Genomic DNA, 13,431 nt, shown 5'->3' with positions numbered 1-13,431 from the left:
ATTTTTAAAAGTCCCTGAACCTCTTTTATGCTAGTGTTCACTAATTAATGATCAATTTATATAATAATTGTACACACAGTACTGGTCTATCAGAAATTGGATGGAAACATACAGGGCAACAGCTCCTGTTCCTCTAGGATGGTCAGCCCTGGATCCCTGCTGTGGGTTGATTATAGATACTCCTGGCTGACTCAGTCAATGCAGGGGTGTACTTGGTCTTCATAATTTGGAACTTAGATCCAACCTGGCCATAGGATAGGTACTGGATTATTGTCCTGTATTCATGAGCAAAATATGGCTTTCACTCTACTGGAGCAAATTTTAAGAATTGTATAGTTCATAAAAACAATAGTGAGTCTATTGTAACACAAAGCTGGCATTTGTGGCTTATGCTGTTGTTGAGATTCCATACTGTCCTTTCAGTTCTGTGTATGTGACCTGGGGAAAAAGGTGAGCTTTTAGCATTATAGACTTTTTTCCAGAAAATGTGACCTCACAGTTCACTTGACTGCTGTTTTGCAGGAACCCAGACACCTGCAGCTGCTGGCTGACCTGGAAGAAAGCAGCATCTTCTACCTGATTGCTGGAAAGAAGCAGTACAACGCACCCAATGAACATGGGATGTGCATCAAGGTACTGCACAGAATGCTGTCCATTTGCTGGGACTGGGAGCTATGCAAAGGCATTTTCTCCTGGCCAGTATTTATTTGGTTGTGGATCCTTCTGCTCTAAACAGAAAACTTTCAATAGCCTGGGTGCTTGGTAGACACACACTCTATGGAGCACTAAGAGGCCTCGATGACTTAAGGCCAGGTAGCCATTAGCCCTCCTGCACTGGGTACAGCTTTTACCTGGTCATAGTAAGGAGAAGCAGAAACTGGTTAAGGAAGGGACCCTTGACCTGACACCTGATTGCCTGCAGCTATTAAGTGTACTACACTGTCTATGTAGGCTTCTGATCATGAGGATTGACCATGATACTGCCTACCCGCTATATGTGTATATGAGAACACTGTCACATGGATATAGATGTGTGCCTGTAGTCAGAACACACAGATGTGAATGTGTACATGGGTGCAAACAATGCATACTTGCACATATATGCACACACACCACAGCCAAGACCATGTTCTTTTTCCTCTTGGTGAAATTGTGGCAGTGTTGATTATCATGGTCATGACTACTATCTCCTGAACACTTATGCATGACCTGTTGTAATCATTTTATAGTCACTGTCTTATTTAATCTCCATGGATACTTGGGAGATAAGAGCTAGATCAGCTTCCTTGCCTTTGCGCAGATAACCAGTGACTAGTTGTACTTGGATCTCACCATGGTGTATTGGCTTCTAAGGTTTGAGGACAGCCTTCTCTAACATTGGGTGTATGAGTTCACACTGTTTCACTGGTTGGCTTTTTGTCTCTCCTGTAGCCAAACAAAGCGAAGACTGAGATGAAGGAGCTTCGTCTGCTCTGTGCCGAAGATGAGCAGATCCGTACTTGCTGGATGACAGCCTTCAGACTCCTCAAGGTAACATGACTCAAGGCTATAGTTGGTTGCACCTCATGCAGAACAAGCAACTGGATGTGGGTCCATCCTGGCACAAAAATGCTATGTCGTTTCTACTAAATGTGATTTATCAACTGTAGTTGTATATTCTTCTACATAAGGGCTCAGACCACTAGAAACGGTAGAAACAGGTTTTCCGGCTTGAGCACTATCAAGTGTTGACGTAAACTGATTCCTTTTTGGCTATCGATGGAGTTCTGTCCATTGTAGATCTCTTCTACAAGATGCCCCTAGTCAGTGGAGACAGCCAAAAATGCCTCTAGATGTTTTCAAATGTCCTCTGAGCATCAGGGGGTAAGAAATTTCCCTGTAGTAGACAACTCTCAGTTCTAAGCCTGTTCAAAGTCTGTCATCAAACTGACATGATATAAGCTAGCCGTGAAAGGAATACTTTGTATATGTTAAAATAATAAGATTTCTAGGTTTGTTACGCATGCCTAGAATCCCAGCAGTTAGAGGTGGAGGTAGGAAGATGGTTGAGTTTGAGGACAGCTTAGACCTTATTCAGAAACCCTTTCTTTAAAAAAGGAAAAAGAAAAAAAAAAGGAAAAAGAAAGTTGATCAATGTTTTAGAAAAACTATTAGTTAAAAAATAAGTATGTGGGGCTGGAGAGATGGCTCAGGGGTTAAGAGCACTAGCTGCTCTTCCAGTAGGTCATGAGTTCAATTCCCAGCAACCACATGGTGGCTCACAACCATCTGTAATTGGATCCAATGCTCTCTTCACATAAAATAAATAAATAAATCTTTAAAAAAAAAAAAATAAGTATGTAACAATATTAGGATGTCCTTCATTTTTGGGTAGGAGAAAGGCATTGCTGTGCTCAGTGGAACAGATTTACTTAGTGGACAATGCAGGACGTAGAGTCAGCTTTTTTTGCTCTTCGTCACTTCTTGGACATAGGACTGTACTAGAGGGTTAGAAAGTTGTAACGGTTACCTACTTCTCTTCTCCTCCTTTTCTGAAAGTTTCTTAAACTGATGTAAAAATTTCCCCCACAAAATGTCTTGCTGAATCAGCACAAGAGCCTGTCATTGTGGTTGCTTTGGTTTTAAATTACCCCACCCTAAAAAGGCAATTAGGTTCATGTTCTGCAAGACAGCAGACCACCAAGAGGCATAAGGAGCCTCCTCTGCAAAAGCACTTTGACAGTAGGACCAGCATGTTGGAAACAAAGAAGAAATTCACTGCAGTGCTCTGAAGCAGCTAAATGTGGTGATCAAAGTCCTTTCAGCAGTGAGAAGGTTATGCAGAACAAAAGACTGCTCTGGGTATAAAGAGGTCAGAGAAGCCTTGTGGGGGCCTAGCCTGACTGCCAGGGAGAGCAGCAGACTAAGAACCACAGAATGACTTGGGTGGCTTAGTGTCAGCAGCCTTTCCTTAAGTATCTCCCCTTGGTTGCAAGCACTCACTCACTCCCTGGTTCCACACAGGAGTCTCAGTTACTGAAAGGAGGTGTCTCCTGACTATGGCAAAAATGAAAGATAAGGCCAGTAGGATGAATTGGGCCTCAAGCCAATTGTTCTCATAAGGAAAGTACAGCTTTGTAGTCCTTCAGACTGAGATGATGGCCACCTTACCTAATGATATTAAAATACCCTTTGTTTTGTAGCCTATTGAGACCAAGTGGAAGGATTCAGTTAATTTTTTGTGCATAGATGTTAGTTATCTTAACTTGTAAGTCAGCTGTTCAAACCTTAGGCAGTTGGAGTTTTCCCCTCCCCCAAATGTATTTCTTTGTCATATATATATTGTAAGCTTTGTGGGTTTAGAACTTTCATTGCATTTTTTCCCCTAAAGAGGCCAAAGCTAGTGGTTTTCAAAGATTTTTATAGCAGAATGTTTCCTCATTTTAGGGCAGAATCTGTAACTGCCCAATATAACAAACAAATAAAAAGCCTGATTTTTTTTTTAATGTGCCGTATTAGAGTATTATGAGTTAGGAGGAATCTCCAGTCTCAGTGGCTTGTAACAATGAAGACGTATTCCTTACCCTTGGCCTGCTAGAACTTGGCAAGGAATGTAGCCACAGCCTGGGTTTCCATGACCTGAAGAAGGGACAAGAGTCCGACAGTTAGATGTTCAAGCCACTTCTGATCCAGGGGCATGAGCCATCTAATCTTGAGCCTGGTTGTACTTAATAGATTTGCTTAACACCTATGCTAAATAGGGTGTGCCTTCCATTAAATTACAGCTCCCTCCTGTTTAAAAGCATTTCTTTAAATTTGTCTTATATTCCTGGAGTTGAGGTGCATTCTCTGAAGCATTCTTTGACCATGACTCTAAAGCTTTTTTTACCCTTGCACAAAGCAGTAAACTTGCCTACTACCTCACTTAAGAACCTATGTGTCTCACTGAGTTAGTAGAGAAAGATCTGTCCTTTTATTCGACGTTTTGGGTCTTCTAGGGTTAATGGCCAGAATAGAAACTAGGTAATAAAGGAAATCTGTCAATGCACAATAGATTCGCAAAGCAAATGGATTCCTTTCATTAGATCCCCAAACTCAACCCCATTTGTAATGTTAAACTCCTGTGAACTTTATTGATGTGCTTATGGTTCTTTATTATGTTAATTTATTAATTAGTTTCTTTAGGGGAATGTGTGTGGGCATGTGTATAGAGGTCAGAGGACAACTTGGGGTAGTCTTCTCCTTCACCATGTAAGTTCTGGGGACCAAATCCCGGCTTGGTGACAAGCACCTTTACTCCCTGAGGCATCTCGCCAGCCCAGAAGGATATTTCTTTACATGGCAAGTTCTGAATGTGGAGACATGGCTGTTGTCTCTTTACACAAAGAAACAAAACAGTCCACTGTTACCTTAATCCTCTGCTGTTTGGGAGAGTCACATTTAATGTGATGTGAATAGGGAGTGAAAGGCTACACGGCAATGCAGCAGGAAACATTGTTAGAGCACACAAAGGAAATCACCGTAATTGGACTATACATGTATCTTTAAAGCCCAGTCACCTAAAGTAAAAGGGAAATGAAAGAACGTAACTCTGTAGACAGCTGCTACATAAATGGCTAATGGCTTAACCACTTAAAGAGGTTGTATGAATACAGCTACCACCGTGTGGGTCCTTATATTCTTAAGTAGAAACAGTGTGAATTTGTAGTCTTTAAACTAAAACCAACAAATGTGAAAACAGTCTATTTCCTTAGTAACTGAGATTTTAAAAAATATATTAAAAAATTCAATGCAAATAAAGTATAATTTTATACCTACTTATAGAAACGATCTATTTAAAATAATTCATAGATCAAGGAGAGAAGGTAAAAGAAAATCAGAAGATATATCAGTTGAGTAATTATAAAAGTACCACAAATTCCAGTTACAGCAGAATAACTGTAACTTGTACAATTCCAGATGAATGACCCTTCTCCAAAATACTTGGCACCAGAAACACTTTGGCTTTTGGCTTTTTGTGACCCAGGAATATTTGTCTAAACATGAAATACATTTGTTTCATACATATATTTTACACATGGCCTGAAGTAATTTTACATATTTGCCTAGACACTGATCTCTCACATTCAATCCCAAAATCAAATTTGGGATTTTCTACTTGAGACGCTATATTGTTGCTCAAAAGAGTACATATTTTAGGTTTTCTTATTAGGAGTGTCACTGGGTATTGTGGGGAGAGGCCCTCTAGATTTCCCTCCCCTTCATTAATGAGCTAGGGCTACAAATTTAGCAAAGCTTGTATATGCATTATTATAATGAAAGGGATAATAATTAGTTGTGAGTTGATGGCCTGAAAGTAACCCTGAAGAGAGGAGTCAGGTACATATACAGTACTTGACCCTACTGACAATAATGTGTGATAATTCACCCAAAGCTTTACTGATCAGGTAAGCTCACCCAGACCTTAGTGTAGACCCCAATTTCCATGCATTGTTGGCCATACAGACCCATCACTTATGTGGCTGGTCTTAGTCCCTAGCATGGCCCCAGGCCCAACATGAGTCACATTCTTAACATAGGCTCTGTGGTCTGGCCTAGGGCCCCCAGTTAAGCACATATATCAGGCAGGCCATTCTAATGACTCAGAGACCACTGTTCTCCAGTGGGTACCCCAGTACAACAACTTGCAACTTTTTAACTTACTAAAAAGTCATGTTATTTGATCCCTTCACCACAGATAGGCTGACATAAGAGCTGTCTTCGTGTCCTATACCACCTATTTGAAATATTCTTGTTGCGGATAGTCGTTCTCTGCATACTAAAATCCCCTAAGACATCCTGCTGCTGTGCTTTATATATTCACATTTTATTTTAATCTGCATGTTTGCACTATGATTTTTCCCCTGAAGATGCATTGTTTTCTGGAACTAGAAGAAGTCAGCTCTAGTGTGGACCCTAGAAACTCTTAGTCTTGCCTCCATTAGTGAAGGAACAGCTCACTAGGAGCAGTAATTTCTCACTATCCTTTGTCTTGTGACTCATTCATGGAAAAATGTCAACTGTTTTTGTTTTGATATGTTTTCTGTCTTTTTTTTTTTAGCAGTTTTCTTATGATGTGCCTGATTTATATATTCTCGACTCTAGAGTTTGGTTATTTTCTTAGCAATAGGAGGAAATTCTTGGTGATTTCCACTTCAGACACTTGTCTTGCCCTGTCCCCTCTCTTCTCCTCTCACAGAAGTGGACTTCCACTCATGGAGAATGTTTTTGTCATGTTGTACATGTTTGTACTTTAGGGAGGAGTGTCCCTATAGGACCAAAAGCTGAAAGAGAGCTCATCCCTCATGAAGGAAGGACAAGAGGGTGGTGCAGCCACTTCATAATTTTATTTCCTCTTTCTTGTGCCTTCTCACTTGCTCACTCTCAGAATTTTCTAATTTGGTGTTTTGCATAAATAGTTTGGGAGTGGTTTGGGGGCTGTTCAAAGTATATGAAACCTGGAGACTCTGGAGACCAGCTTTAGAACTAGCTGGCTGTGTGTTGTAGGTCCTGAATGCCTCTCTTCTCGTGACCTTGGACCACTTGCTCCCTTGTGTTTCTGTGCCGTTATCTGTAGAGTGGGGCTAATGATAGTATATTGATCATAAAAATGGGTAGTAGCAAATGCAGTAGATCACTTAGACTATTCTATTTGACTCATGCAAATCTCCAGAAAGGTAATTACTCTTGACCTTGGTATTATGATAGGTGTTGTTGCCCTGTTTGTTTCCCTCTCCCAACATTCCCAAAACAGTCAGCAACCCCCTCTTCCAGGATAGAAGTTCTGAGGCAGAACTCAACAGAAGCTCACTATCCCCCGAGTGTTATGTCCATGGCGGCCGGGGGGGGGGGGGGGGGGGGGCTTTCGCAGAGAGTACTCCGCTATTGTGCATCAGAACTGCCCTCCCAGCTGTGGGGTTTGCTGTGGACTGGGGCTATGGAAGCTCTCAGGTGCTGGTACTAACGCTAGTCTTTCCTCTTCAGTATGGAATGCTCCTGTACCAAAACTATCGCATCCCGCAGCAGAGGAAGGGTCTGCCCCCTCCTTTCAATGCACCTATGGTAAGTGGTGGAGTCAGGGCCCTCAAGAGTCAAGGCTGTGGGAACCTCATTGCAACATGCCTTGCCTGTTCCAGAAATAAGGGGAGCCATCTTTCTTATCTTTGGCTTTTGTTTTGGAACCCATGGATGCTGAAGCCATTCTCTAGTGAAGATACTGAGAGTATAACCACTCCTGCTCCCCAAAGCACAGAAATGCACCATATTATCAAATTGTGATTTTAAAGACCCTCTGGTACTTACTCCCAGGAGAGACAGCAAGCTATAGTCTTGTGTCTACTTCCCTAAACTAATGCCCCCAAGCATTGTCTTCAGTGAAGAATTGGAGATGATCACCTTCCTTCTTTCCTTTCCTTCTTTTTAAACAAAGCCCGAAGCCATTTTTAGTGTGGTTCCATTTAGATAACTAAGCTTTCAATGTAAAACAGGGAATTCTGTAGCACCCTTCCTGGTGTCTTTATGATTGTTTCATGGTGGGAGGGAGGTCTCTTTGACATGTTGCTCTGGCTGATTCCCCTGCATCTTACAATCTGTGGCCTTTGCTTTACAGCGCAGCGTTTCTGAGAATTCTCTTGTGGCCATGGATTTTTCTGGACAAGTTGGAAGAGTGATTGATAATCCGGCTGAAGCCCAGAGTGCTGCCCTGGAAGAGGGCCATGCCTGGCGTGTAAGTCACTAACCCCAGTCTGGTTGAAACTGGTTACACACATACTCCCAAGTTTTGCCAGGAGAATGGCTCTGCTAGTGTTGGTGGAAGGAACTATGGGAGTACGTGCAGGAAGCGGCTGGCCCCAAAGGTCCCCCATGCTGTCAGCCCTCCACACCAGTCTATCCTGAGCTGTTCCTGTGATAAATTACTAGTGGCTATTCGTGGAGGGCACGGGGCCAGACGTTCACATGAGGACTCCACGGGGAACAGTTCTCTTTCTAAGCTCAAATGCTGAATCTGCAGATGGAAAGATTATCTCCCATCTCAGGTTTCCCTGAAATTTAAAGACCATGTGCAGAACACCTGCCCAGGGCTCTGCTTAGAAGACATTCCCAGTCCTTCATCCATAGTGTGGGAAAAGGGCAAAAGTCTTCAGTACAGGGACTCAGGAGAGCAGTGTTCTGAAAACTGTCGGAGCTTAAAGTGCTAGCCTGTGCTGCTCTGCTGAGTCTCCGGGATTTTTATCCTAAGTAGTCTGGATAAGAAACATGTTACCACAGCCACAGTTGGCTAGAAATAACCAAAATGTATTCTATTTACCATTTTGGCCAGTAACCTCTTTATTCTCCATAGTCAGGTAGTGTCATTGGAGGCTGAGGGTTAGGGAACACTGCTCAGCCACCCTGTCCTGGACAGTGGGTGCCTTGGTATGTCAATTTCTCATCTTTGCTGATGTAAGCATTTCTATTACAGAAGCGAAGCACTCGCATGAATGTCCTAAGCAGCCAAAGCCCTCTTCATCCTTCGACTCTGAATTCAGGTAAGCATGTCTATAAAGGCGAAGACCTCTGCTCTCTGAGCCTTTCTTAAACTGTGCACAATGCACAGGCAGAGCTACCTCTGCTTCCACGCTACGAGAGCTGAGCTCCAAGTTTGTCAGAGTTGTTTTCTTGGCTCTTGAGGGTCTCTATAGAGGAGCCATGTCTTACCCTCCATTCCCCATCTCTCCTGCAGTGATTCACAGGACTCAGCATTGGTTCCATGGACGTATCTCCCGCGAGGAGTCTCACAGGATCATCAAGCAACAAGGTCTCGTGGACGGGTAAGGAAACTGGACCAGTTAAATCTATGACCTGTTGAGGTCTTAATGTGCTGAACACTTGCTCTGCCTCACACAAGGACTCACAATTCCCTAAAGAAACTAGCTCAGAGGCAAAGTATGATGCCTATGCCAAGTTAAGGGCAGAAGTGATTTCCAACTGTCCTGTCCTGCAAATATATACATATGTGCCCTCTACCTCTTCACTGAAATTTCAATAGAAAAGAACAAGGCTGGTTATTTTTACTTTTTAAGGCAGTAAACAAAGAGGAAAAAAATAAATCATCAACACCTTTTTATTTATACACTTTATAAATCCCCTTTTATGAGAGCAGCCTCAGACAGCTGTGGTTTAGAGCCACAAGAGGCTTGCATCTTACAGTTATGACTGCTCAAGTAGATTGTCTCACTACTAAGCCACTCTGGACAACAGAGGATGTGGATGATAGCAGCCATTGGCCAGAGTGACTAGGTGACTGAACGCATGCATGTAGCAGGTTGACCTGCAAGCATTCACATCATTAGCTGTCACAAGGTAACGTCAGGGTGCAAGCTGTATCACAGCACAGTTATCCCAGGGGCCTCTCCTAGTCCTTGCCTTCATCTTGTCCCAGCACCCTATCTACAGACAAAAAATAGTAGGTAGATAAATGACTGAGGCAGGGACCACCATCTTGTCCCTGGTCAGAAAGGAACACTCTAGCTCCCTGGTTTCAGTGTGAATAACCATGTTCTTTTCATGGCATCTTGTCATCTTACCTGCAGTGGAACATGTTCCATGACAATAGCACCCATGATTATGTCCTCCCTCCACCTCCCCCCACCCCCACCCCAAAAAGTGGTTTACAAAACAATGGGCTTCATTACAGAGTTTTAATATATACCTGTTATTGTACTTTTTCCATATTTTTCCCTTCTTACTTTCCTTGTCGCTTGTCTTCCACTGGTCCCTCTCCTCCCTACCAAATAGGACTGGTCCCTCTTACTTTCATTGATTTCATGTGATCACTGTAGATACAGATAAAGATATATAGTTAAATAGGGATTCTGAATATGAGAAAAACATGCGACATATCTTAGGTCTGGGATAACATTTTCCCTATAAGCCTGGCTAAACTGTGCCATGGAATAATATGCTGGTGTGGATTTCCCAGTCCTATTTAACTGCCTTCTGTTCAAATATCACACTTTCCAAGCTGGTGACACCACTATTAGTGGTAGTTTGGTCTAATGTCTCAAGACATTTCTTCTTCATAATGCCAGTAGGGCTTGGAAACTTTCTTCTTTCCTAATGTGTTTAAGGTATGGGAAAGCATGAGTTTAGACTTCTTTGTGCTGTTCTATTTTAAATTTTATTTTGTAATTGTTTAGAGGTTGTAGAAAAGTTTCAGGAAAAATGCAGTCAACTCTAGTATATAACTTTACCCAGGACCACTGGTTAACAAGACAGCACATTCACTCTGCCATTGTTTATTTATTTTAATTATTTAAAAGTAAATTATAGATCAGTGTCCTTTTATTCCTAGTGGAAGCTTTGTGTGGTCTTACATAACCAAGGTGGCATTATAAAAGCCAGGAAGCTAACACTGATACAGTTGCCACTTATTCATTTAAATTTTTGTAGTACCCCCTCATTGCATGCTTCATAAGAAAACGAAAAAAATCCACAACCTTGGGTAATGCATCTAACATCCTCAAAGGCATTATAGTCGGTTCCTGTTGTGAGCAGACAACAGACCTGACAAGTGGTGTCTGGATTTACTCCAGGCAGTTTCCCATGGCTAGAGTTGGCTCATATATCTGGGGCAAGAGTACACAGGAAATGGTTCAGTAGCCTCCTCGGTGTATTCAGGCTGGAGACATCTCTCCTATCCCCATGGTGGTGACCTGACGCGGGATAAAGACAGTCTCAATTTGATTCCTGTACCATCAAGCTAATATGTTCCCTTTTGTAAAGAGTAAATATCAAGAAAAAGGCACCGTTGCAGTGGGAAATGTTTCTTTTCAAGCATGTATCCCCAGGTGAATACTTCCAGTCTTCCACTCCTCCCTTGTGTGCTCGACATCTTCTCTTTGTTGGATAATTGTGGCATATCCCTATCAACCTTTGAACACTTTCTGACTCTCTAATACAGAACATTGCAGTTCCATCTTTGTAGTTTCCCTGCCTTGCCTGAATCCATCATATTCTCAGGGCCCCTGGTTCCTTTCAGTGTTGAATGGCATCTAGACTACCTTCTGTGTGCTGCATCCACTGTAGCCACTGAAAGTCACTCAGGTGCCAGCACACCAAAGTGTCATGGCTGCAAGCCCATTTTTCTCAGTCAGTTCTAGCTGGTATACACATGCATACATGTATGTTCATACATGGACAATTCATTTGGGATTTTAAAAGGAATCAATAATAAATTGCTGGTTTTCCACTCCGCAGGCTGTTCCTTCTTCGTGACAGCCAGAGTAATCCAAAGGCGTTCGTACTGACACTGTGCCATCACCAGAAGATTAAAAACTTCCAGATCTTGCCTGTAAGTACCAATGCCTTTAACTTAGTCTCCCTTCTGAGTTCCCTGGTTCTATTTCTAATGCAGTTCCCAATTTAAACATAACAAGCTTATAGATGGGAGCCAACGGCTTCAAGTCTAGGGAAGCAGTTCTCAAGAGTCCCCAAGAGGGAATACTGCTGAGAGGCCACTGTTGCCGAGACCTCAGCTTATGTGAAACTATGTAGGAGTATCCAGGTATACTAGACTCTTGCAGCAGATTGGACATTGGCTCTTTTCTGCACAGGAATGGTCAGACCTGAGCCAGTGTGCCCCATGGCTGCTCAAAATATAAAGGAACTTGCTGATGGTTAAGTGGGTCCCAAGGGAGCTCATGGTCTTCTGCCCACCTGGTCATTGGATCATGAGACAGTTCTACCTGTGGTCTATTCCACTGTGCCATGACAGACCACCTTCCTCAGCCCCCTTTGCTTTCCTTTGTAAAGCACAGAACTTAGGAGACTGTCTGATGTAGTTTAACCCTCCCTGCAGTGCCACAGGTTATTCCCCAAGATCACACCCTCTAACATGGCAAGTGTTTTTGTTTTCTGTGTCTCCACAGTGTGAGGATGATGGGCAGACCTTCTTCACTCTGGATGATGGGAACACCAAGTTCTCCGATCTGATCCAGCTGGTCGACTTCTACCAGCTCAACAAAGGTGTTCTGCCCTGCAAGCTGAAGCACCACTGCATCCGCGTGGCCTTGTGACCTCCCTACCCGCTCACTCACAGAGGCTGGAGGCAGCAACACTGGAACGGAGAAGAGAGGCCTGCATGAGGGTGAGAACACACAACACCTACTCCCACCCAAGGACTCAGAACAACATGGCTTTTTGATCGGTACCAACCGACCTACATCAATTAGTTATTGGACTTCACAAAGATTTGCCGTTTCGGATCAAGCAGGACCACCTCCCTCTGCGTCAGCCATTTAAAATTGGGGGAGGGAAGAGATCCAGTGCAAGTGTGGGAAGAAACTGGAATGACGATTTTGATTAGGCCACGTAGGGTGAAAACCGCAGAGAAAATGATTGGAAATGAACTCTTGCCCTGGAATAACCTTGACAATTCAAAACGCGATGTTTACTTTTTGTATTGATCACTTTTTTGCACTCCTTCTTCGTTGTCAATGTTGTACTCGGCCTATGGTAGGAGAGGATGCTGTGGCTTTGCAACCCAGATGAGACAAAGAGTTTTTGAATTGGCAGGCTTCGGCCTACAAATGGCTCCCCAAAGTTTTCTAGATGGCATCCTGCTCTCTGCAGGCTGCAACAGTGTGGGTTTGGCTCCTACATTATAGACACCCCAGTCCTCCCCATTATACTTGAAAAGCGCTTTTTTTTTTTAAACAAAAAATAATAAAATAAAAGGTGTCATCCGCAGATGACACCAAGCATGTTTTGTGGACGCAATCAAGCTGCCACAGTCTGGTCATCGTTGTTGTTGTGCTGACGTCTGGTCATTTATTATTAGTGTGTCTCGTTCTCCACAGTGCCGGAGACCTCATAACTTTGGAAAACTCACTGTTCCCAGCACAGCACAGCTGCATGACCTCAGCTTCAGACTGATGTCAGCCAGCCTTCTTGGAACACATTGGTATTCATTGTGGATGCCACACAGTCCATCTGGGGTGCCCTGTGCCTCCCATTTTCACAGCCGCCCACTGTTGTAGAATAATCGCTGCCTTTACCCTCTGCAGTAGCCTCAGTCATTTCAGTTCTCCCACAGGGGTGGGATGGGGTGGGGGGGTGGGGTTAAAGGATCGAAAGAGAAAAATGCCAACTTGTTGGCCTTGTGCTCTGTCACTCTGAGCATTGATGTTGATAAAGAGAAGGAAACACTGCAGAGGCACAGCCTTAGGCTGGCTTTTAAGTCTTCGCTTGATGACCTCTGCACCCTACTGAAAACCCCCTAAGCCAGCAGGAGCAGGGTATGCAGAGGCTCTGCCTCTGCTGGCTTAGGGTGAGAAGTACCTCACAGTGGTTGTGAACATTGGACAGATTTTAGGAGCATGATGTTTTGCCTCCTCCTCTGAGAGAGGAGTCAGAAGGTGGCCGGAGTTATCA

General features: G+C 43.3%; 1 protein-coding gene across 1 annotated transcript in view; it reads left to right on the top strand.

Annotated features, from left to right (window-relative positions):
• Positions 1–13,082, top strand: part of LOC114616490 (growth factor receptor-bound protein 10) — a 102,889-nt gene extending 89,807 nt beyond the window's left edge. Inside the window, exons 10-17 of the mRNA XM_028761942.1 lie at positions 523–633; positions 1,432–1,530; positions 7,003–7,080; positions 7,628–7,744; positions 8,480–8,546; positions 8,741–8,828; positions 11,257–11,350; positions 11,928–13,082. Of these exons, the coding sequence (XP_028617775.1) occupies positions 523–633; positions 1,432–1,530; positions 7,003–7,080; positions 7,628–7,744; positions 8,480–8,546; positions 8,741–8,828; positions 11,257–11,350; positions 11,928–12,074 (801 nt within the window). The 3' untranslated portion in view covers positions 12,075–13,082. The remainder of the gene's footprint in view (positions 1–522; positions 634–1,431; positions 1,531–7,002; positions 7,081–7,627; positions 7,745–8,479; positions 8,547–8,740; positions 8,829–11,256; positions 11,351–11,927) is intronic.
• The last annotated feature ends 349 nt before the right edge of the window (positions 13,083–13,431 follow it).

This window comes from Grammomys surdaster, unplaced genomic scaffold (genome assembly GCF_004785775.1).
Source record: "Grammomys surdaster isolate TR1022 unplaced genomic scaffold, NIH_TR_1.0 332314, whole genome shotgun sequence".
Classification (NCBI taxonomy): Eukaryota; Metazoa; Chordata; class Mammalia; order Rodentia; family Muridae; genus Grammomys; species Grammomys surdaster.
Note: the sequence above shows the minus strand (reverse complement) of the source record. Positions and strands in the feature narration are given on the sequence as shown.